Raw genomic sequence first — 26161 nt, forward strand, 5'->3', positions numbered from 1 at the left:
TAAAGCTAGAAGAGAAGCTAGACTAGAAATAGAGGTAATTAAAGTAAGAGAGAGTTAAAGAGCTTATTAAACTACCTTACGAATTTAATAAGTAAATAACCCTAAAGTTCTTAAAGTTACTATATAGAATAAAGTTAATATTAAAGAGAATAAAAGAGATAATAATTAAAGAAGAGTTATAGCTATAAGAATATAAGCTTTTAAAGGAGATATTATATAAGCGTGAGGCTATAATAGTATTTAATTTCTTTAAATACGAAAAGATATATAAAGATATTTACTTACTATAGGAAATTTATACTATTCTATATAAAGCTTAGTAAGTGTCTAGATTCCTAGTACTAAAGTATCTATATAAATATATTAAGGATATACTTATAAAGAGGCTTAAGGCTAGTACCTTAGAATATAGCTATAAACTATATAAGAATTAGTAGTTCTTAGTTAAGAAAAAGAATAAAGTATATTAGATAGTAAATATTATAATAAAGTATAATATAGTAATAATTTAGGATACTAACTTACTACTTAATATTAAGGAAATATTAGAAGATTTTATAAGGTATATAATTACTTCTCTAATAGACTTCTTTTCTAGGTATAATTAAGTTACCTTATACTTAAATAGTAAAGATCTAATAGTATTCTAAATACTACTTAGTCTCCTTTACTATACTACTTTAGTTTAGGAAGTAACTAACTCTATTATATAATTTTATAGAGTTAAAAAAGTAATTCTAAAGGACTATAAGCTTAAGAGAGCTAGGATATTTATAGATAATATTCTTATCTTAAGCTCTTACTTAAAGTATAATAATAAGAAAATTAAGCTTAGTATTTGAAGATATATCTTAAAGTACTTTATTAACTTAGATCTAATCTTAATTAATATAAAAAAAGTAGAAGCTATAATTAGCTTTAAATCATAGTTTAAAATTAATAGCTTAAAGTTAATAAGCTATATATATACTATAGAAAATAAGTTATTAGATAATAAAAAAGTAATAAAGATACTTCACTAGTAAGAATATTAAAATATAACTAAAGTTAAGGTATTTCTTAGGGTTTATAGCTACTACTATATTTAGATTATTAACTATACTAGAAAAGCTAAGCTATTATATCTTTTACTTTAAAAGAGAGTAGAGTAGAAATTTAGAGATATTAAAAAGTTTATAATAGATATACTAAAGTTAGCTTTAATAATAGCTTTAGTACTAGTAAAGCTAGATATCTTTAAAAGAAGTAGTAAAGTAATTCTAATAGTAGATATAAGCTTATAAAGATAAGAGATAATCTTAATATAACTAGATTATAACCTTAAGTATTATCTTATTAAGTATAATAATAAAGTATAAATAGCTATAGAAAGAAACTATAATATTACTAAGAGAGAGTATTATAAGGTTTTAAAAGTATTAAAGAAAGTTTATAAGGTTTTAATTAGCTACTACTTTATCTTAGAAATAAATACTATAGATTCTAGTTATATAGCTTAATTAAGAGGCGTTAGATTTACTTAAAGCTCTAGTTATAAGATAGATTACTTAGATATACTTTTTTAATTTTAAAGTATACTATATATTAAGAATTAAGTATATTATAATAGATAAGCTATCTAAGTAACTAGCTACTTAGAAGAAGTTAAATACTAAAGCTTTAGAAGAGGATATTAATAACTTTATAAATACTTAGTTTAGTTAAGTTAAAGTTAGTATCTAAACTAGAAGAGTAGTACTTTACTTATAAAAGGTATAAAGTTTAGATTCTAAGCTTATTATAGAGTATCTTCTTATACTAAAGCAGCTAAGTAAGATTAATCTTAAGAACTTTAGGAGATTTAAGTAATAAGCTCTAAATTATATAATTTAAGATAAAGTTTTATATTACTATACTAATAAGAGTCTTCTAATAAGAAGGGTTATAAATAGTAAAAGGAAATAGTAAACAATCCTTAAATCCCTTTATAAGGATATAAGCTATAAAGTATAGGAAAGTACTTATTAGAAAGTTATAAAAAAGTATTTTTAAGACTTATTATACTTAGATATAAAAGCTTATATAGTAATATATAAAGCTTATTAACTTTAAGACTCTACTAAGATAAAGGAAGCGCTTTATCTTATATAGACTAGCGCTTTATAAGCTAAAGTAGGAATAAATATAGTATATTTATTATTAAAGTAAGGAAAGTACTACTTAGTTATAATATAAAATAATCTATCTAGATAATTTAAAGCTAGAGCCTTAGTAAATATAACTTTAGTAGCTATTATAGATTTCCTTTAAGAAAATATAATATATTACTATAGAATCTTTAGAAAGCTAGTTATAAATAAAGGGCTAGAAAATAAGAAGTAAGTAAAAGAGCTTACTTAGAAATATAGGATCTAAAAGGTAGTAGTATTAGCTTATTATACTTTAGTAAATAAAATAATAAAATAGGGTTATAAACTTATTATAAACGCCTTAGTAAAGATAATATCGTGTACTATAGGGAGGAGCTTTATATAGTATGAAAATCTTGATTTTATTAAGGTATTCTAGAGCTCCTTTATAAGGGGAAGCTCTAGGAGTTCTAGTTATATAAGTAGCCTCTAATTAGCTGAAGCGCCTTAGGGAGTACCTCAGGTACACTAAGTATATAATATACTCTCTCGCTTAGCTTTATAATAGTAAGTAAAGTAATATAAATAGTATAGATAATACTACCTGAATTATAATAGGAGTTAATACTAACTAATAGCGTTAAGTCTTAAGCGCTTAGTAGCTTTAAGTATATAAAGTAAGTAGGTTCCCTTAAATACTTTTTCTTTAAATAATAACTTTAATATAATATTAGTAAATATAGCTAAAAGCTCTTATACCTCCCGCGCTTTACGCGCTTCTAATCTTATTACTACTTATATAATAAAGAAGAAAACTATAAGTTATTTATTTGAAGATTCTAATATAGTTAGTGTTATAAGGAATCGTTAGAACTATACTAATACCTTATAAAATAGGCCTATAGCTACTATACCTCCTCTACTACCGCCTCCTTACTACTACTACTACTATTACTATTACTACTACTACTAACTCCTGCTTACTACCTTATTATAGTAAGGGCTATTTGTACTATACCTTATAGCTACTATATTCGTAGTAGTTTATAGGGTACGCTAGACGACTCTTATTATAATAAAGAGATAACTTCACGCTATTTTTATTATTATAAAAATAATAAATTAGGTTATATTACTACCTTTACTTACGCTACTAAACTCTTCGCTAGCTACTTAGTAGCTTAGGCCCTCTTAGAGAGTATATATATAAGTATTTCCTTATATTATAGTATTAAAATAATAAAGTATTAAGGTATTAATATTAAAGTATTAAATAAGACTAACTCTATAATATATATAAGCTCTTATAATCTACTAAGCTACTATTCGGAAAGCTTTAAAAACTAAGGAGAATAAAGATAAAGATAAGAATAAGATCTATACTATTATCTATAAGTTATAATAATAGTCTTATAGATTTCAGATATTATCTAACTATTAATATTAACTACTACCCCTACTCTTACTTCTACTTTCCGTAGAAAGATTACTATTCTTTTTTCTTACCTTGTTTTTAGTACTATAAGAATAAGCTCTAGCTTTATAAGAGCTACTATTATCGCTCTTATAATATATTTAGCCTTATATACCTCTGCTTTAGTAGAGGTTAATATTATAACTAGCGCTACCTAGTAGTTAATTAACTTCTTTCTCTCTTCTTAGTAAGTAATATAAGCTTTATAACCTTTAAGTAGTAACTTAAGAATATTACTTCTTTATTATTATAGTTTAAGCTAGTATATTAATATAGCTTTATAACCTAGAAGTTGTAGCTTAGGATTAAGTCTTTTACTCTTTGTATTATTTTAGCGCAGCTTTATAACCCTAAAGTAGTAGCTTAGGATTAAGTCTTATAATTCTACTTCTTCTCTCCTCTCTAATAGCGTTTAAGAACTATAAATATAAAATAAAGGAAATATAATAAAAGAAAGTATCTATATAGACTATATAGCTTAAGCGAGCTTCTTAATATTAGCTTAAGAGTCTTAAAAGTTTAAAAGAGTAATAAATATTTTAAATTTCTACTTTAGTAGGTTTTTAGTTAAGCTATTAGCTAGTATATTATTTATTAGGAGATATATTACTTAAAAACTCTCTTTTTTATATTTCTATTATAGCTATATATTCTATATATTAATATACTAAAGCTTTATTAAGATTCACTAGTTCTCTTTAATTATTAGCTAAATTATCTGTTTATTATTATAGAATATATTCTATAGAGTTCTTATATTAAGCTTTAGCTCTTTAAAGAACCTTTAAAGTATTATTACCTCCTTAGCTATCTATTCTATACTAAGAAGCTCTACTTTAGTTATTAAGGTAATAATAGTATCTTATTAGGAGGCTTTCTAAATAATAGCTCCTCTAAATAGTATAATAAGGAATCCTTAGGAGAAATAATACGATTTAGTGTTATTAGTAAATAATATATCTAAGGTAATAAGAAGGTATATCTCTCTATCTTCCTAACTCTAAATAATAGCTAAGAATCTTAAGCTAAATAGATATTATATAGCTTAATTAACTACTGCTAAGTATAGCGTACTTAAGTTAATTAAGAAGTGCGATAGTTAAAAGACTATAAAAGTAATATCTAGCTAGAATATAATAGCTATATATAATACTAACTTAACCTTCTCTTAATATTCCTTAATTTACTTAAAAGTTACTATACTAAGGTTCTTAACTAGCTTATAGTATAGGAGAAGCGTACTAAGGTACTTCTTATCTATTATATTAAATTTCTAAGCTATCTTCTTAATATAGATATTATATAAGAGAGATACTATTTTCTTTTCTTTATTTTATATTACTTATACTCTTAAGAACTATTTTATATCTCTTAGGACTATTAGCTCGTACGCATTATATAATCTATTTATAATTATCTAGCTCTCTTTAATATATCTAATATAATATAAGATCTAAATATTATTAATATAGAATACTATAAAGATAATCCTATACTAGTTTATAAAGATATATAGCTTCTCTATAAGTAGAAATAAGTCTAGCTTACTAAGTATCTTAGTAAAGTCGCTATACTAGAGTATAAATAAGTCTCTTAAGCTATAGAGCACTTAGTTAATTTCTACTATTATTCTTAGTCTTTTCTAGCTTTCTAGAAGGAAACATAAGATTAAGGCGCTTCTCTTATCTCTCTTTATATTAATAAAAGTATTAATTATATTAAACTACTTTACTTCTAAGTTAAATTAAGCTACTAGTACTATTATAACTTAGAACAACTTCGCTATAAGTATAATTACATAAGTTAAGAATATTATAAAGTTATCTTATATATTACCTTATACTATAATCCGAGACTTATAACACTTAAGCTATCTTATAGAATCTACTTTATAAGTAAATACTTACTTTAAGGGAATTAATAAAGTAGCTATATCTTCCTTAGGAATTAGTCTTTAATAGTCTTAAGCTTCTAAGTTTAATATCTCCCTTTCTATATTAGTTTTAAACTACTTATTATATAAGTAACTCTCTAGCTCCCTCTATTTCTTAAGTAGCTTTAAGAGCTTCCTTTAATATTAGTTTTATAAGTTAGAGGCTCTTACCTTTACTCGGATATTTAATATAGTATTTAAAACTACTATATAAAGTATAATAGTATTATAGCTATTAGCTTATATTAGAGTCTTACTATAGAAAGTTGTAGTAAACTCTTAGAGATATAAGTAGTTATCTTATCTTAGAATTACTACTATAAAGTAATAGCTATATATAGTAAGCTTTTTATATTCTCTCTAGGCTTCTTATATTACTTAGATTTAATTACGCTCTATTACTTATTATTATTAGTAGCTATTTCTAGCTACCTATAGAAACTTAGTCTTTATCGCTTTAAGAGAAGCTTCTAAAAGCTTAGTAACTTATTACTTAAGGTCTTATAGTTATTAGCTAAATAATACAACTTAAAGGTATATTTATTAGTATACCTCTTTAATACTTAGACCGGTATTATTATTACTTATAGTATCCTTCTAGTACTAAAGTAAGAGATAATTAATCTTTACTACTTTAGTATCTCTTAGAGCGCTTTAACTTAACCTCTTATAAGAAGTTAGATCTCTACTATTATTAGTAATATTATTATTATAAAGAACTATATTATTATTCTTTACCCTTAAGGTTTAACTCTTATAAGAGGCTAATTCAGAGGTCTAAAGAAGTTCTAGTAAGTTAACCTCTATTAGTTCTTATACTTCTAGTACTACCCCCGAGCTTTATAAAAGCTTTACTAGAGTAATATCTATTAGTTCTAGTACTTCCTTAGTAACTAGTATAGTAGTCTTAATACTAATATTAGCTTTAACTATAGCTTTATTTAGTTTAGTTATATATTTCGCTATAACTATATTAGTAATATTATTAATACTATACTTTATATCTAGAGTAATAACGTTCTCTTTTAAGTCCTTAATAAGCTCCCTTAGAGTAAAGATAAGTTAGCTAACTTTCTTCTTTTCTTTAAAGGAATAGAATATTATCTTATTAAACTATATATTACACGTGATTATTATATAGCGTAGCTAAAGCACTTAGATCCTATATAAATTAGAAGTAATATAACTAACTAAGTATCTAATATATACTTTAAAGCTAACTTTAAAGCCTTTATAACTTCTTCTAGCTTTTCTATTAGTTATAACTAGATATATACGCGCCTTATATATATATACTCTACTCTAGTTAAGTCTTAGGTCTATTAAGAGCTTCTTTACTATTAGTAGATTATACTACTAAAAGTAGTTCTAAAACTATTCCTAAAGTACTTAGTTAGGACTCCTTATTTCTTAGTATATAAGAGGATTTATATTATAAAAGTAGATTACTATATAATATACCTCTAAGTAAAGCTTCTTTAGTAAGTTCACTTAAATATATATCTTAATAGATTTATTAATAATCTCTTATCTTATACGCTTAGTACTACTTATAAGTTCCTTAGTATATAATAAGGGATTCTCTACTTTTATCCCTTCTCTTATAGTTTATTCCTTATACCTTAATATACCTCGAATAGTTATAACTAAGATATTATTATTATACTAAATAATGTAGACTAATAGTCTATATTAATATTTAATTTAACACTTAAAGTTCTTTAAGACTAGTATAATATAACTAGTTAACTTACTTAGTAATATATAGCTAAAGAGCTGCTTATTATACTTATTCTTAATAATAAGTAGCTAGTAAGTACTATTATAACTTATATTAAAGTCGAATAAGTCCTAGAGGATTTAATAGAATAATCTAGCTATCTTATTCTTTAACTCTTATCTTAATATAACATTTCTAGTGTATATAATAGTATAGTCTTTATATTAGATTCTTAATACTATATTAAATTATACGCCTCTCTTTACTTTAAGTAATACTTATAAAGTACTCTCTCTTAAATAGCTAGTATATAAGTATTATAGTTATAGAGTTATAAAACACTCTTTAAGTAGTTAATTTAATAATTAGAAACCTTACTTATTTAAGTTATAACTTAGAGTTAGGTATATTATAATAAGTATATATATTAAGGTCACTAAGTTATAAGAGTAATAAGAGTATCTAAAAAGCTTATATTTAAAGAAAGTTAAGTTAAACTTTTAAACTAGCTATTTAATAATTATACTTATTTAAACCTCCTTATATTATAAAGTAGTATCTTTCCCTAAGTACTATAGCTTAATATCTTTTAGTAATACCTCTAAGATAATATTAATATAGAAATTATAAACTATAGAAATATTATTAAGTAATAGGTCTTAAGTATTTAGATTATTTAGCTTAGCTAAGGAGTTCTTAAATACTCGCTTCCTTCTATTAATTACTAGAATTCATTATATTCTAACTTTTATATAGTTATTATTAGTTAATCTCTTAAGGGAACCTAGAACTAGCTTACTCTTATAGTTTACTAAGTGCTAAGTGCTATAGTTATTTATTAAGGTACTTTTTAATAATATATAAGAGGTATTAATAAAGTCCGTAATATAGATTCTAAGTGTCTTTTTAAAGTCTAAGAGCTTTAAATTAATAGTAGCTATATTAACGTTTTCGGGGTACTTCCTTTTAGTATATTAAAATAATAAGTCTTAGTCTGTACTAGACTTCTTTCTAGTAATCTATATAACCGGGATAGTAACTTAACCTTTCTTTAAGATCTCTTAGTATAGTTTTATATATTTAGGTATTTAAGTTACCTTATAAATCTTTTTAATTTACTTATTATTTAGATAGAATCTTATACTATTAGCTTAAAAGCTATTATAAATAAACCGGAGCTTCTAGTACTTAATTAGAGGGTACTAATATCTAATTCTATAAGGGTAGTTAGCTTTCTTATCTTTTTAATTTAAATAAGAGTAATTCCGAGAGCTTTCGGAATAGTCTTATAAGCCTCTTATATTAGAATAACTACCTAGTATTAGTGTAGTGTAAAAACTATTAGCTCTCTTACCTTTATTCCAGTAGTACTCTTTTATATTTACTATAAACACTAGACTATACTTCTCTAGTATTATACTATAATAATATCCTAGAGTATTATCTCTTATAATATTAGTAAGTACTTAAGCGGCTTAAGTCTCTAACTAAACTAATACTATATTTAGGAAAGCTTATATACTATATACTTCTTATATATTAGGAATATTATATATTCTTATAAGATAGAAGTTCTTTTACTATAGCTTATACTATATATAAGATTTAATTCGCGACTTCCTATCTTAATATATTAGTAAGCTAAGTGTATTAGTATAGTCCGAAATAATAGAAGTTAGTACTACCGCGTCTAAAGGTACTATATTATACTTAATAGACCTAACTAGCGCTTATAGTCTTATAACACTTTTAGTAGTATTATTATTAATTACGTTAGTTAGAATAGATTAGCTAATAGTACTATTTACTTAGTTAAAGAGGTTTTAAATATAGTTATTAAGTGCTATCTATTTAGCTAGCTTATTTAAGTACTCTTTTATTTGAGCTTCCTAGAGTATTTTAATATTTTTAAACTTAGCTTCTAAGGGCTTACTTATAAACACTAGTAGTTCTATTATACTCTCTCTTTCCTTAGTAGTAATAGTATTCTATTTCACTAGTAAATCTAAGTTAGCTTATATTAATAATACTATCTACTTACTAAGGCGACTATTTATCTTCTCTTATATAAAATTATTAATACTAAGGAGATTTAGTTATTACTTAATAATATTTCTAATATTATTAGTATTAGAGTTAATAAATCTCTAGATTCTTTTAAGTTTAGTATAGTACTAGAAAGTTATCTATTATTAAAGCTACTACTTTCTCTAATTAAAAGTATTACTCTTATATTTAATTAACTTATTTTAAAAGTATATTAATATATTAAAGAGGCTTTCTATAGAACTAATAGTATTAAGAGTATTTCAGGAAGTTCAGGGAGGTATTTAAAGGAGTTCTTTAAGTAGTAGTATAAGTATCTCTTAATACTACTTATAACTCTACTTATACTACGTAGTATACTTATATAGTAGCTTAAATAAGCGAATATAGCTCTTAACTATTATATACTATAAGAAGGAGCTTTATATAGTATAAAAGTCTTAATTTTATTAAGGTATTTAAAAGCTCCCTTATAAGGGGAAGCTCTAGGAGTTCTAGTTATATAAGTAGCCTCTAGTTAGCTAAAGCGCTTTAGGGAGTGCCTCAAGTGCGCCAGGTGTATGATAGATAATAAATAAGAAGATAAGTAATTAAGTTAGAAATTTATATATAGTACTTTTAGTAGATTACTATATAATAAAAAGTATAATTAGATATGTACTATTTTAGATATAGTATAAGTTAAAAGTAGTTCTACTAGTTGAAATAAAAGTCCTTACTTAGAGGGTTATAAATTAAGAGAATACTTAAATAAAGGTAGAGACTTTAGCTTTTTATATAAGGTAAATTCAGATTAGAGATAAAGATTTAAAGGAAGTAATTATAAAGTAGTATAAGATATAAGTAATAAGTAAGGATAAGTTTAATACTAGTTAGCGGATTTATTAAACGGAAATTAAAGTTAGTAATATTATTTTATTATATAATACTAAATAAGAAGTTAATATATCTTTTAAACTAAAGCTTAGCTACTAATAACTTAGCTTATATAAGATTAATATAGTTATTATAGAGAAAAGAATATATATACTCTTAGAACTTTATAATACTTCTTACCTTAATAGTATATTTTCAGAGAATTAACTTAAGGTCTTTTATAAAAGGGACTTTATCTAGGAACTAGTTAAAGTTAGTAAGGGATTTAATAATTTTAAACTTAAAGATCTAAGTAAAAAAGAGAGCGTAATAGCTAGTAATATAGAAAGTAACTTAGGAAATAATATCTTAAGTATTATACTAGTAATAAGAGAATAAGCTAGAGTAGAAAAAGACCTCTAAGAACTAAAAGAAAAGTAAGTAATAATTCCGGAAAGTAAGTATATAACTATTATAATTAGGCTACTAAGCCGCGTGATAATTTAGCTCGCTTAGTAAGAGAAATAGATTAATAAGAGTTCTTAAAGGAGCTAGGAATTTTAAGTAAAGGAGATAAGTTATATTTACTTATTAAGTAAAGGAATAAGTAAAGTTAAATATTATTAAATCTTATCTATTAATTATTTATAATAATATTAGTATTAAATAAGAAGAAGAGGAAATAAGTAGTATTATAAGTAGTACTTAAAGTAGTTATTATATAAAGAAATTAAAGAAAATAATTACTCTAAACGCTAATTATATAACTAAATAAATTTATACAGATAATAAATATAATAGTAGAAGAGACTTATTAGACTAAGGGGGTTAGTATCCTTAGCTATTTTATTATTATTAATATCTATTTCCTTATTACTTTTACTATTACTATTATTATTAGTACTGTAAAGGAGTGGGGTAGTGCCGTCAAAGTGCACAGTAAGCAGGGACGTAGGGGACCACTAACTAAACAGGTAGTAAGAGTAGGAGAGAGAAGATAGTGTATTCGTTACGCGCTATCGCGCCTATCTATATAACCTTACAGAACGGGCCAACTATCTTCCGACCTAGAACCACACTACCCCACCACAGTACTATAACTAGCTAAGAGAGGAAAGTACTTACTTATAGTAGCCGGATAAGCTAAGAAAGAGCTACTTAATATATTATACTTAGTAAGAATAGCCTTAGTAGTAAATTAATAAATATATCTATTAACATAAGTTAAGTAGTAATACTTACTATTAATATCTTAAGTAAAAGTACTACTAATATAACTAATATACTTAAAATTAAAGTATATCTAATAAGTAATAAAGTAAGACTAAGTATTAATAGAGTTAGAAGTACTCTTATTATAAGAGTATCACTAGAAGTATTTATTAAGAAGTAACTTAATCTTAGAGGAGTAGTTGCTAATAAAAGTAAGAGTAGTTATAGTAGCCTTATAATAAGGGCGAGCTTAGTATAATCTAATAGTAATTCCGGAAGTAATTTTAGAAGCTTAACGCTTTATAGATCTCTTCTTCTTCTTCTTCTTAAAATAGTTACTATTATTCTTATCTTTAATATTATTAATATTAATATGAACTTTAGTATCCTTATTACTATTAATAGCCTTCTCTAGAGAAAGAGTAGCTTTAAAAGACTAAGTGACTTAGAATATAAGCTTCTTAGAAGTTATAAGAGTAGAGGTAATAGTAGTAGATATAGACTTATATTTAATAATAAAGGTATTACTTTTATTAGAATTATTTTAATTTAGAGTATTATCCGTGTACTTATTAGTATTCTTTAACTTCTTTATAAAAAAAGTCTCTTTCTTAATAAGCTTCTTTTTCTTAATAAGCTTCTTAACGTAGATAGTACTAGAGGTAAAAGAGTCTTTAGAAGATAAGCTAAGAGTCTTTATAAGTAAGTTAATTAAAGCCTTAGACTTAATATACTTCTATAATTCTTTCTTCTTATAGTTATTAAAAGAGTTACTACTACTAAATAAGTACTTATTATACTACTACTTATAACTATTATACTTCTTTATAGAAATAAAAGTTAGGTTTAAAGTATCTATATTAGATCTTATAATAATACTACTATAAAGAAGTATATTATTAAACTTTATAATAAAGTTATTTAAACTAAGAAAAGCGTAACTTATAGACTTCTAACTAAAGTATATATAAAGATATAAGAGAAAATCAATCTTTTACTTATTAGATACTTCTATCTTAATAAGGATCTACTTATTAAAAGTAAGAACTAAAAAGCTAACTATATAGTTTAATAAATATATAGTCCTATTAGCTCTAATAGCTACTATAATATCCTAGATATAAACTATACTAAGAGTTAAGTTATATAAAAAATACTCTAAGATATACTAAGTGAAAATAGTTTTTAAAAGTAATACTATAATAATAGAAGTAATAGAAATATAAGTTAAAAGTATAGAAAGTATAAGGAAAGTAGTAAAATATAAGGATAGTAATAATAATATAAAAAAAGGAAGTAATTATAGAAAAATAATTATTAAAGGAAAAAAGAAAATTTAAGAAAATAAAAGTATAAGAGAGGTTTTATATTAAACGAATAGTAGTAGTAAAGCTATAAAAAAAGTAAATTTAATAAGAAAAAGCGTAAGATAATAAATAAAAAAGTGAATTTTAAAAAAGAAAAGTAAAAAGAGTAGAGAAGTTATTAGTTATTTATTATATATTAGTTACTAGTAAGTAGTATAATAATATAATTAGAAGAATAGTAAGTTATAAGCTACTAAGTAAGATATAAGAGCTTTTAAAGAGAGATTTAAAGCACTAGGGATTTTTTCTAATTTAAAACTTTTAACTTTCTTTAAAAATAATAACTTCCCTATATTCTACGTTATAATAACTAAATTACTATATAGATATAATAGTTTATTATAAATAATAAAAGAGATATAAGTATAAGCTTAGTTAAAGTACTCGCAGAAGATAGATTATTAGCTTTTACTAATTTTAATAAAGTAATTATATACTTAAATAAGATCCTACTATAAAACTAGTATAATACTTAGTTAAGAGTCCTAGAGACTATAATAGTATACTATAATAGAGCTAAGGAACTTATTAAGTAAGTATATAAGTATATAGAAAAGTTAAGAGTATTCTAGATCTATATATTAGAGGATAAGTTTTACTAATCTTAAATAAAAGTTTAAGTTATAATTATTAATAATATAAAAAAGAGAAATAAATAAAGTAAAGCTTATAAAAGTATAGTAAAGAACTAGATAAACCTAGAAGTATTAACTTAGCTAGTAATTAAGTTAAGAGAATTTATAAGTCGCTACTAATAAGCTTTTATAAAGATATCTATTAAAAAAGCTAGATTATAAGTTAACTTAGAAATCTAGAGATAAGTCTTAAGGCTACTTTATTAAGAGATATCTAAAGTAAAAGAAGTTATTATAATAGATATAACTTATATAATAAGTATAAAAATAAGAGAAGAGAAAGTAAGGAAATTAATAGAAGAAAAATAAAAAAGTATTAGAATATAAGTTAGTATAAGAGGCTTTATAAAAGAAGAAGTATTTATAAAGGAATTAGAAAATACACTTATAGCTATAAGTAAGAAAAAAAAGAGCTCTAGTAATATTAATAATTTAGCTTACTTAGCGAGAGAAATTATTATAAGTACTATAGTAGTCTTAGCTTCCTAATTATATTAATCTTAGCACTAGAAGGAAATAAGCGAGGCTATAAAAGAGTTTAAGTTTATATATAGAGAAAGGGCTAAGATTAATAAGAAAGAAGTTAACTTAATTAAGAAGGAACTAAAGAAATAAGAAAAGTAAGAGGTTAATAAAAAGAGCGGAGATAAGTAGAAATATAACTATAAGAAAGATATAACTACTAGCTAGAAAACTATAATAAGAGGAAAGAAAGTTCTACTAATTATAGTAATAATAAAGCTCTTAAGTAAGATACTAGGATTTTAGTGAGTTTACTATAGTTACTTACAATTAATAGTAAGATATATAAGTCTTTATATAAAGTAGCTCTTAGAAAGTTTAGCTATTAAGAGATTATATATTATATATAATAGGAGGTTAGAAATTAGAAAGCTAAAGATAGACCCGGAGACTTATATTTAGTTTTATATAGTTAATCGCTTTCCTCGCTTATTAGATAAGCTTAAACCTTATAAATTTCATAAGAAGAAAAAGCTTAAATTATTCAATTATAATTAGAAGCTAATTCTAGATAGCTAAGATCTAATAATCTTACTATAATAAGAAGAGAATAGATATAAGTTATAAACTATACTCTTAAGAAGTATATTCTTTAAAAGAAGCTATAGTATATAAAGAGTTAAGTGCCTCTAACTAAGCTATTTTTAGCCTAGTAGTACATATGATATCTAGCCTAAATCCCTTTATATTCTAATAAAACTTATTTATATTAAGATCCTATTTATAAACTAGATTAATAGATTACTAATAATTAATAATAATTATAATACTAAGATATATGTAATATATAATACTAAGGTATTCTTAATAAAGAAAGAGATAAGAGATTAAAAGCTTTCTCTTAAACTATAATTAAAGAGTAAGACTATAACCTTAGGACTACTATTCTAAAGATCCTATTAAGTAGAATATAAAGCTCTTATTAAAAGAGGTATTTTTATCTCTATTTATAAAGATAACTTTAAAGTAAAAAGCTAGTAGATCTTTAAGTTTAGAATAGTAGATAAAGTTAAAAGTAAGAAGATAATAAGCTTATATAAGAAATCTAAGCTTATCATTTAATACTTTAATAATAAGAGTAAATAAGAGATTTTAACTTAATTACTAATAATCTAATAGATTAGTTAAAAGCTTATTATATACTTAGTTATAGTACTTAGCTATCTGAAATACATTTAGAATAACTCTAAATTAAAGCTAGTAATATAAGATATTACTTAAGCTTATACTTAAGTAGTAATAAAGCTTTTTTATAAGATATTTATATAACTACTAGAAGAGATTACTAATAAGTTTCTACTTAGTATAATATTTATAATAGTACTTCTTTTATATAATATATCTAAGTCTAGAAACTATTAGTTTAAAATATATTATAAGTATTATATAAGGAGCTTTTAAATAGAGATATTAACTTATAACTTATACCTCTTAGTAAGTACTAAAGAAACTAATAAGTTCAGAATTATAAGAATATAAATAGATAATACTCTTATTCTAAGAGATAAGATATTCTTAGTAAAGGAATAAGAAGCGATTAATTAGGCTAGCTTTATAACTAAACTAATATAAGTCTTAAACTAATCCGAATTACTAATATTTAATAGGTATATTATTAGTATAAGAGAGGATAACCTCTATATATCTTAGAAGGGTTAAGAAGTAAGGCTTAAGTAAATTAATATTACTAAGGGAGATTATAAGAAAGCTTATATAAAGTAATAAGGTTATAGAGCTTATCTTATAATAATCTATTAACCGGAAGCTATATTCGACTTATTAGTAGTAGTATAATACTAAAACTTAACTCTTAATAATATTAAAGCCTTAAATTTATATCTTAAGTAATAAATAGAGAACTAAAGGAGAGGTTTATAGTATATTCCCGTAGACTTATATTCTATAAAGATCTACGCCTTTATTAATAGACCTTTTATAAATAATAAAAACCTTAGCTCTTAGATTAGTTTTATACTAGCTATTAGAACTGAATTAAAGGAGTTTCAGGGATTCTCTCTATTTAGTAACCTAATATATAAGTTTTATAAAGTATAAGAGAGTTACTTAAGTAATACTCGCTTCGGACTTATATACTATAATAGTAGGGATTAATATATTAATATCTCTAATAACTATAGTGAATATAGTAACTAATAAGCTAAGCCTCCTAAGGCTTCCTACTATAGTTTATACTAATTCTTTATCTCTTTATAAATATATTATTAAGCTTAGTATTATAAAGAAGAAGTATTTAATAATTAATATTATAGCTATTTATTAATTATATAAGTGTAAAGAACTAATAGAGATATAATAGATTAATAGAGTAAGTAACTCTACTAACGCTATAATAAAGGCTAATCTAAATAAAGCTCTTTAAGAGTTTATTAATACTAACTAGTTAATAGTAAAGATAAAAAGGTAAGTTAAAAGGTTAACTGAGGTTAATTTAGACTTATAATAGAAGCGTTTTAATATATTTACTTATTTTTCCTATATTAATTTCCTTATAACTCTCTTTTATTACTTATTTATTTCTTTATAATTAAGTAAGATATAGTAATAAGAATAGCTTTTATTTTAAGATAATTACCTTTTAATTTAAAGCGCTAATAAGTAGCCTTATAATAATACTCTAATAAAGACTAATTACTAGTTTTATTATAAAGGGCTACTCTTATATAAAAAGTATAAAAAAGATACTACTATAAAGAATTAACTATAAAACTAATCTGAAATAAGGCCGGAACTCCCTTTACTTCTATATATTATTCTTTTTAAGACTATTAACTCTTATAACTTTTTCTTCCTCTTAAAGAAAAGAAGGTAAAGGAGTTAGATTAAGTACTAAAGTACTATTATTACTCTCCTCCTTTTTAAAGGGCTAATTAATTAGTATAAAGCTACTACTTAAACTAGAACTACTAGGATTATTAGTTAAACCCTTCTTTAAACTATCTCCGGGAATCTTATAAGTACTTATCCTTTTATAACGCTTTAATAGTCTCGGACTATCTAATAGAGCTTTTCACTTCTTATTAATAATTCTTAAATACTATAAAGCTATAAGAATCTCCTATAATATAAGCTATTAGATTATATCTTATAAAGGGAAGTAAGAAGAATCAGTTAAAAGAGAGGAAATACTTATAATATTTTATTCTACAATTCTAACTATCTTCTTATATAAAGTATATATCTCCGCTAATATAACTAATATAGCTAATAGTATATCTTTTAGTATAAGAGCTTTAGTAATAGTTATAATATTTTAAAGGGCAGTAGTAGCTTCCTTAATAATAATCTAGTCTCTACTAGTAAAAGCGTTAATAAAAGTATAATATTTATTAGCTATATAAACTAGGATCTACTTTTATTAGTAACTAAGGGTTATAATTAGAAGAGTTATAGATAAGATTTAAAAGAGAGATACTTATAAGTTCGTATTTATTTTTATTCTTAATATAATACTAGTACTTTAAGCTACTAGAACTCTCGAATTTATACGATCTCTTACTAACCTTCTTTTAATAGTTAATATATCTATAGTATTATACGCGGAATATAGCTAGGAGAGTACTAGGAGGGCAGGGAATTAGTAACAATTTATATTAGTAAAGAGCTCTACTATTATATTATATTTTAAGATAAGATATATTATCCGTAACACTTACTAGGAATCTTTAGTATATTAAAGGAATAACCTTAGAACTGGACTATAGTCTTATTAATAGCTATGTTATGCCCTAGAAACTAATATGCTTAAAAGACCTTTTAAATATAAGTATTTAAAGGTTCTAACTATTTAGGTAATTAGTAAGTTATCTGAATATAAAGGAATAAGGCTTATTCTTTTAGAAATAGCCTTAAATTTATAATTCGGATTAGTAGTAGATATATAGAATGTTATATAAATTACGTTATACCTCTTAAAGCTTATAACACTTAAAACAGAGTAATCTAACTACTAATTATCCCTTAATCTCTAATAATCCCTTAACTGATTTTCTTAATAGATTCCTATATATATATATATATATATATACGTATTCTAATATATTTATATACTTTAGGTATTATTATAAGGTACTAACTATAGATCTAGGCATATAATAGTAAGTCTAAATCATGTTTTAAAGCTTTAATTTTAAGATCTATATACTAATTTATATTCTAGTAAATAATTCGGATAATTTCCTTATAGAAAACAGTAAGAATATACCTTAAGTATTAAAGAGAGTAAAGTATAGAAGGAGGTTAATTAAAGAGAGGAAATTAAGTAATTCTATAAGTATAAAGCCTATTCCGGTCTTTTTAATAAGTAGTAAAGCTAGCTAAGTAGTTATAAGGTTAGTAGAATTAGAAATAATAGGTTATATAGGCTTGCACTATATTTTATATAGTGTAGAATAACAATTATTTAGTTTATTTATATAGTTTATTTACCCTCAGTTTTAGTGGGGAACCCGCTAAGACGCTAAAAGGCGTTCCACCGCTTAAGGGGATAGAAATAAACTACGCTAGGTAAGCACACCTGTTCATCGTGTTGTCATGCTGAGGAGGGGTAAAGCTTGGCAGTCCACTCCCGCTCCCGTTCTTGACGTCCCTACGGGGTTTTTCATGCAGATAACGTCTGTAAAGTATCTGTATTCTTAGTAGTAGTAAAATACAAATAAAATTCAGATAATATCTGCTACAAGTATGTCTAAAAAGTGTAGATAATTTAGAGTTTATTAAGGGTATAAGAGTTTAAGTAACTCGGACTTTTCATGTTTCAATTCAAAGTTAAATATAAACCTTCTACCCACTTTCGGAACACTCGGAAAGGAGACCTACCTTTGGAGGGAGACCTACCTTTGGAGGGAGACCTACCTTTGGAGGGAGACCTACACCTTTAGAGAGAGACCTTGGAGGGAGACCTTAGAGGGAGACCTTAGAGGAAGAAGAGAGACCTTAGAGAAAGGAGAGAGAGAGAGAGAGAGAGAGAGAGAGTAGGCAATAGGAAGGGAAGAAAAAAGGGAGGGGAAATAGGAGGAGGGAAATTAACTTTATTAGTTAGAAAACTCTTAAAATACAGATAATAGCTATATTTCCCTTAAATTATAAGTAATTTCTGTATTTTTACTCTAAATCCTTAAAAATCAATCAGAATTAGAGAATCTAGCTGAAAAAAATATAAATAATTAACTAAATTATAGATAGAAAATCAGTCTAAAATACATGTTTACAGATAGTATCTGTAAGAAGTGCAGTTAGTGCCTTAAAAAAAACCCCCGTAGGGCCTTAGCGCAGGACTCAAGGTCACCATAACACCTAGTCTGCTCATTACCTAGGTAACATTAGTGTGGTGTGCTGTTCTGATAAAGTATATGACCTCCTCCCTCGTGAATATTAAAATCATGTTGTAGTGATATGCTGGTGTACTACAGCTCGGGACGTACATAAAAGGGCTTCGGCGTTGTTACACAGACATTGCGGTATCCCAAGCCTAGTTTGTTTGGAAATTGGTCTCTCGATCTCCAATAGAGTATCTCTTTGGGCGACATGGCTTTCACAGTCGGTCTCTGGAGCTACCTTGCTCTCAGCAGTAAGTCTTAAAGCCATGTCAACACACGGATAACGATACTGACACAGGTAGTTAAATTCCAAAATGTATTCGCGATTCCTATTGAATGCAGCCGGAATGAGCTCCGCATGAACCAAGTCCAAGTAGTCGGCACCCACAACAGCTATCACATCGAGCCAACCTATGCCGAGCGGCCACTTATCGAGAAGTTCGTGGGTCTGAGCACTGCTCAAGATCTGTATTACTCGCATGCTTCAATCTCAGACCAGCTCACCTATCAATCGATCCGTGGTTTCGAATTTGATCTGTTCGCTGATTCGAAGGGTGGAATGTATGCCACCCCGCTTGCAAGGAATCTTTCCAAGTTGCCGTATCCGGATATCCCTGCGCTAAAGCTTCCCGGGACGAAAGTTCTGCATATTGCTGATGTTGATGTGAACTCACAATGTAAGTACTTTTGAAGTCTTCTCATCATCCAATTATCTCGAACTCTTTGAGAACATGTCCCATTCTGCCTTTTGCGTGTCCCTCGAATTCGAATTGATGATTAACCTGCAATGCAGGCTTCACATTTATCGACTGCCTCCAACAAGTCCGAACCTGGTCCAAAGCCAACAAAGGTCACACACTAATCCCCATCATGCTCGAATTCAAAAACCAAGAGCCTGTCATCGCATCTCTGGGTGGTGCCCCAGGTGAGCCATGGAATGCCACCAACATCCCCACAGTCGACGCCGAGATCCGCTCAGTCTTCAAGGACGACGAAATAATCACCCCAGACGATGTCCGTAAGCCGGGTCTCACACTCGAGCAATCCGTTCTCCAGCACGGCTGGCCCACTCACAAATACGCCAAGAACAAAGTCATCTTCCTCATGGACAATGAACCATCTCCTGGCCTCATTCGCAATCCTTATCGAGCGAATGGACACGAGAATCTCGAAGGTCGTGCAATATTCACGAATTCCGTTCCGGGGGAGTCCGATGGCGCGTTTCTGAAGCGGAACGATCCGACGGGGGACAATTTGAAGCTTATCCAAGATCTTGTGAAGAAAGGATATCTCGTGAGAACGAGAAGCGATGAGCCGATCAAGACCGTGCTAGAAAATAGCTTTGTGATGAGGGATGCGGCGTTGGCAAGTGGTGCACAACTGATATCGACAGATTTCCCGGCTGTTGGGATGGCGGCGAGGTATAACAGCAGCTTCGTGGCGAGGTTTGAGGGTGGCAAGACGGTTCAATGTAATCCTTTGATTGGGGGAAAGAGGTGTAAGGGTGAGAAGCTGGAGAGATTGGAGAAGCAAAGACGAGACTTGTGAATTGGTGAAGAGCTAATTGGGAGGTGGACTTTTTTGAATCAATTGTCACTTTTACGGCTGAGCTTTGTCATAATCACAGTGCGCTATTAAGAAGATGACCGATTTAATATCTAATGAGAATTCGAACTCGTCCAAGAATGAAGTCGTCCTGATTTTAAGCCGAGCAGGAGATTCCGAGAACACAGCTTCTGATCCAGGCGTTGTAAACATGATGGGATAGGAACTGAAGTTGTGCATACTGTCTAATAATTTGACGAGAACAAAGGGTCAGTCGAGAGCGAGATTCCCAGAGAAGGGAGTTGAGGGTTAAGATAGGGTAGTTTTATCTGATTTGCAGAATTTAGGAGAAGGAATGGTCGGCATTGAAGGTTTCATGGATTACTTCTTGAAGGTTTTAATGGCTAGAGTCCTGAAATTTTGTTTTCTGTCCATCACTTTCTTAATAGGTAGAAACGCCTAGCAGCAGATTGAAGGTTGTTCTTCCAGATGCTGAGAATGGCCGATTTCTGTTCTGAATGCTGGAAGTCTCGCTAAGAAATAGCAATGAGGTGCTGTGTTATAAACCGACACCGTCAACGCTACGCAACAGGCTAGCTAACCTTCGAGAAGTCATGAATAACGATCAAATATACTGAGCTTAGCATGACATATGAGTTTCACTCCAAAAGTCAAGAATTCAGAGATTTTGATGCCCCTCTTGCCTCTTCCGGTTGTCTCGCGGCGGTGAGGGCTGGCAGACGCGCTTCATGAAGCAACGATTCTCGCGATCTTGTCATCCACTTTATGTCTCGTCAGCAATCGACCGCATCGAGATAGTCATAAGTCGGAATCGATGTCTTCTGTACCGAATCGCCACTTGTGCTGTCTCGCATAAGAATCTTGCGCATCACTTGCCGTCAACTGCGAACTGGCACATGTCGCAGCCCCTATTTCATCCTCTCCAACCATACTCACAACAGCATCATGATGCTATTTCTACGATTTAAGCCTCGGGTTATCCTACCTAGCTTGAGGAAGCCTCAATCGGCACGAGTTTCTCTTTCTAGGTTTCCAATTCTGAGTTGTCGATCAAATAGCACAGTCACCCGTGCTCCAAAGCCCGGACTCAAAAAAGCTCGTGAGTCTCAGCTGCTTTGAGCGGATACTAAGCAACGGCTCTGACGTAGCTAGGTTTTCCTGAGCAATTGATTATCTACCATGCTGGTACTGGTAGAACAGTATTTCTAGGATGTTTGAAAGTCACTACCATTTTCATCTGCGCGTTCTTCTGTGCCGTGATGGCTCCCACGCATTTCTATGCTGACAACTCAAATTGGGCAGCTGCCAGTGGTATGGCTGATAAATCTTTCTCTTCACATGTTATCGTAGGGCATTCTGATACCTGAATAGTTATGCTGTCTGGCCTTGTTCCAGTCACAATTGTTTCTTACATTTCGGCGCCGTTCGTGTAGGTAGTGGGGAGAACCCATCATTTCCTCTATTTGATGTCGTCCTAACGCTTTCCGAAACATGTCTCAACCTCTACCCAAACTGAACCCAATGAGCAAATTGCTAACTTCCCCGATACCTAGAACGTACATCCATCTTCGGCTTCCGATATTTGCTCGCCAATCACATGAGATGCTGCTACGTTACTCCAAGACCTTACCTAAGACCGCTGAGCTTGACATCACGACCATGAACTTTATCGGCAAACCAAGAGTGACGCGAGTCAAACTTGGGGATCTTCATGCTACCAAAGAGCGTATGGGGTTCGCCAACTACTGTCGTGATACAACAGTACTGAATGCTAAGAGACCGTGGTGGATGGGGAAAGCCGTGAGACAATTTGGAGTTCACAACGAGAAGAGTGGTATCATGGATGGACAAGTGTGGGAAAATGTTGCAAAAAGCATCGCTAAGAACCAGAAATCGAATTAGAAATGTCCATTGATTACGTGGGTAAGGACAGCATTATGTAAGTTCAGACTCTTGTGTACGCATCAACTTCCTGAATGTCTCCACTACATCATCACGTTTGATTCCAGCCGACCAATCTTTGTGCATTGTCAATCTAAGAAAAGTCAGCTTGAAACACTCGCGATGACATTTATTCAGTACCTACCTGTCCTCCCAGCATTGATGAGACTCATCCTTAACCAAAAATTCTCTTCACAAATGCTCCAAGTGCTCTCTTGTAAGCTCCATACGAACCATAGCCTCCTGCAGGGGGTGGATAATCTAGGCAAATGATTAGCTTCTTCTCTGCCATGTGATCTCTCAGGTCTTCTAAAGACCAGCATCTTTCTGATGCCTTGACAGAAGTTCAAGGGCAGCGAAGGCTTACCTCCATAGCTTGCGTATGCTGCAGCGGGTGCAGGTGCAGCTCCGGTACCTGCACCGGCATAGTCTCCATAGGACGCGTAAGTTGCATCGGCACTAAGTGATGACGAAGTCAGTATTCGCCGTGTATGTGTTTCAAGAAGAAGAACATTTATGGGAGCAGTTGAGACATCTTCATCCGAGGAGGAGAATACTTACTAATCTCCATAGTCGGCGTACTGAGGAGCTGCGTCACGCTTCTCTTTCGGATAGCGTCCATAACCAGAGTATCTACCATAGCCACCTGAGTCTCAGGGTCAGCATGTTCTAGGGCTTGGAATGGCTTCATTTGTGGGCTGAGAATGTGTTTCGTGGTGCCTTCCTCAAGCTCGCAAGCCTGAGCTCTTCGAACTTCATAAAGGACAGGCACATGAAAACCGCATTCGCAAGACAACGCACCTGCTGGAGGTGGGTATTTGCCATAACTCCCATATGCTGGGCTGGCCTCACGAGCTTCCATAGGTACTGGAGCAGCGATCGCTGCAGAAGCAAGCGCAAGAGGCAGGAGAATGGTTGTGAACTTCATGATGATCAGTTTTCGAACTTGTTGATCAAGTTGATTTTGAAGAATGGGGATGCTGCAGGTACGAAGGATTTTCCTTTTGGTTTTCGAGCTGGGTAGAGCTATATATTAGAGCTACAAGCTCTGTACATGCTCTTTCCCTCGCTCTAGTTAGACGGAGCTCAGCTCAGCTCCGACCAGGCCTGGAATGGCTGCCACGTCCATGCATCTCCATAGTCCGCCATGTTTTTTCTAGAGCTGATCCCTGTATTGTCAAAATTTCCTCATTCTTGGGGTCCGAAGAGCCATATCCGACCAATGGATCGTCCGTTATGAAGCCACTTTTGAATATTGTTCGTTGTCGCTGCTGTTCTCTCAGACATGCATATACTCGGACTTTGGAGGCTATTGATAGTCTCGCTCGATGTACCAATGGTATCGAGCCACTCACTCTCCGTAGCTCCGGACGGTGGTGATCGCTGGCCAGCCTTGCTGCAAATGCGGCAAAAAGTGTATGCACAAGGTTGAACCAAGAAGATTGACACGGGAAGTTGCCCTCACGTTCACCACGCTAGCATTTTGAGGCTTAGAGTGCTGGTGGCATTGCCTGCGAACATCATGACTTACAGGCTTAATCAAGTCCTGTGACTATTCTGTGCCTTCTGGCCAGCGTTCATGCTGGTGGTCGGATCTTTGATAGCCTCGGCTACTACAGTTTGAATGAGTGAGCTATTCATGATGACGAACGAAGGTTGATTTAGACTTTGTTGGGTGCTCATCATGAACAGCAGTCTAATCCCATGGGAGATCTGGGTGATGAACACCCGAACTGTCAGATAACATGTTTGCACCAAGCTGCTCACTGATACGACAGGCTTTGATATCATAATACCCGCAGTATCAATTCATAACCATTGAACTGGATCCGGATCGTTATCGTTGAATGGCAACAACAACCCAACTCACAGTTGTCGCTAAGCGATATCCCCGATGCCATACATGCGAGGCCCTAGGGCTGAAGAGCTTCCCCAGGTTGATCCATTCAGCGGGGTCGGTGGCGCATTGTTAAAGCCAGTCTAGAACTGACGATCAAGCCACGAGTGGAAAGTGTATCTTTTGCACACTTTTTCGACGTTCCGTGCTTTTGGGAGAACAGCTACCCCTCCTCAGAGGCGTCGCCGGAAGCGGACAAGGGTAAACTATCATGGGAACTAGAGCATGACAGCTCTTCAGCTGAGTAGCTGCGCTGCTTCTGCATTTGTGAGCATGTGGAGCTAGTCGAGCTGCGTGGTCAATAGAGGGAGGTACACAGTGCGGGTGCCGAGCCGTTTTTGGGTCTTTCGATTTTTGGATTTTCTGCTCTGCCATTTCTCCAACAATTCCATCTTGAAGATTTATGAACCGCATAGTCAGGCCAAGAAGTCAAAATGTTCACATTTAAGGACTCGAATGATTCCTCAGAGAGGCCATCAACAGATGAAGACTGCGAGTCTCTGATCAAAGATTCAGCACAGGATTCACGTTTGCGACTGCAATCCAGCACTCAACAAGCCAGGCTTTCTAGTTTCTTTTCCGCCATTGCGATATTAATATCTCTTGCAATCGCGGTTCTCGCTGGAGTTTGGATAGGAGGTCAAGGAAATTCAGATAAATTTTGCATAGCTTATACGTCGAATTATTGTATGTGCGATCTTAGGTCTGTCTGAATGCTTCAGCTCTGATGATATGCAGCACCGGTTCTCAAAGATGTACCTATACGATATGCGACACAGAGATTCAATGGCACTCTAATGCACGAGAATATTTATCGAGCAACAGGGTCACCTGCCGTTGATGCCGCATGGCAAGCTCTTGGAGTGGATTGTAAGTCACCTCGAAACACGTTTCGCGATATTATCCTTCACTAACACGTTTCTTGACAGACCGAGCGGCCATCGTACCTCCCGAGCTGGCAGCAGCATCTGGGCTCATAGACTCCCAGGTGCAGGTCTCTGATCGATATGGCGGAGGTTTTCCCGCGAATGTTGAAGGCTTGCATCATCTGCATTGTCTCAATCTTTTGAGGCAGGCTCTGTATTTCAACTTCGATTATTATCATAAATTGGGTAAAGGGGCATTCAGCAACAAAGATGAGATACTTCGTTTTCACGTCAGTAAGTAGTCACAGCCTCTGCCAACCAAGATTATCGAACAAAGATCGAAGCTGATAATGTGGCTCTCAGCGCATTGCCTTGATACTTTAAGACAACAATTGATGTGTACGGCCGATGTAGGCGTTTTGGGGCAGGTGTGGTGGAATAGAGAGAAGCCAGCTGCGTATCCGGACTTCAACACCAGACATAAGTGTAGGAATTTCGATGACATTCGGCAGTGGGCTTTCGAGCACCAGGCGCCAGAGGATGTGCCAGCGGACTATCTGAAGAGCCCAAGGATGGAAGATGTATATGAGACGATGCCTTGAGCCAACTTGCGATGCTTCAATTTCTAACCTTTCAATTTGGCAGAAAACGGACGAGTTGTAATTTTAATATACCAGGAAAGA

The 26161-nt window shown here is 30.2% G+C and overlaps 4 protein-coding genes across 5 annotated transcripts; 3 read left to right on the forward strand and 1 right to left on the reverse strand.

Annotated features, from left to right (window-relative positions):
* Positions 1-19083: 19083 nt before the first annotated feature.
* ONS95_013823 (uncharacterized protein) lies at positions 19084-21210 on the forward strand. 2 transcript variants are annotated; one of them, XM_058507471.1, is made up of 4 exons: positions 19084-19459; positions 19511-19885; positions 20002-21022; positions 21101-21210. In XM_058507471.1, the coding sequence occupies exons 1-3, from the start codon at positions 19417-19419 to the stop codon at positions 20754-20756; spliced, it is 1173 nt and encodes a 390-aa protein (XP_058356640.1). In that variant the 5' UTR covers positions 19084-19416; the 3' UTR covers positions 20757-21022; positions 21101-21210. The 2 variants fall into 2 exon arrangements, with proteins under 2 accessions (XP_058356640.1, XP_058356641.1); XM_058507472.1 differs by lacking the exon at positions 21101-21210 and having other exon boundaries at positions 19084-19885; positions 20002-20859.
* Positions 21211-21550: 340 nt separating this feature from the next.
* On the forward strand, positions 21551-22676 carry ONS95_013824 (uncharacterized protein; the record flags this gene model as incomplete). The annotated part of the gene is made up of 4 exons (XM_058507473.1): positions 21551-21873; positions 21927-22085; positions 22146-22203; positions 22328-22676. Exons 1-4 carry the CDS (start codon positions 21720-21722, stop codon positions 22674-22676), a joined length of 720 nt encoding a protein of 239 aa, XP_058356642.1. The 5' UTR covers positions 21551-21719.
* Positions 22677-22890: 214 nt separating this feature from the next.
* On the reverse strand, positions 22891-23643 carry ONS95_013825 (uncharacterized protein; the record flags this gene model as incomplete). The annotated part of the gene is made up of 4 exons (XM_058507474.1): positions 22891-22976; positions 23083-23174; positions 23277-23361; positions 23517-23643. 4 exons carry the CDS (start codon positions 23641-23643, stop codon positions 22891-22893), a joined length of 390 nt encoding a protein of 129 aa, XP_058356643.1.
* A 1366-nt stretch (positions 23644-25009) lies between these two features.
* Positions 25010-26080, forward strand: ONS95_013826 (uncharacterized protein; the record flags this gene model as incomplete). The annotated part of the gene is made up of 4 exons (XM_058507475.1): positions 25010-25299; positions 25351-25482; positions 25542-25772; positions 25842-26080. The coding sequence occupies exons 1-4, from the start codon at positions 25047-25049 to the stop codon at positions 26078-26080; spliced, it is 855 nt and encodes a 284-aa protein (XP_058356644.1). The 5' UTR covers positions 25010-25046.
* Positions 26081-26161: the final 81 nt, after the last annotated feature.

This window comes from Cadophora gregata (genome assembly GCF_030347475.1).
Source record: "Cadophora gregata isolate MNR1 chromosome Unknown scaffold_8, whole genome shotgun sequence".
Classification (NCBI taxonomy): Eukaryota; Fungi; Ascomycota; class Leotiomycetes; order Helotiales; family Ploettnerulaceae; genus Cadophora; species Cadophora gregata.

Excerpts from the sequence above, each read along its gene's own strand:
- ONS95_013823 (XM_058507471.1), top strand. The coding sequence starts at position 19,417 with ATGGCTTTCACAGTCGGTCTCTGGAGCTACCTTGCTCTCAGCA. Across the intron at positions 19,460-19,510 it reads GAGCTACCTTGCTCTCAGCA|TTAAATTCCAAAATGTATTC; the intron begins GTAAGTCTTAAA and ends TGACACAGGTAG. Across the intron at positions 19,886-20,001 it reads TGTTGATGTGAACTCACAAT|GCTTCACATTTATCGACTGC; the intron begins GTAAGTACTTTT and ends CCTGCAATGCAG.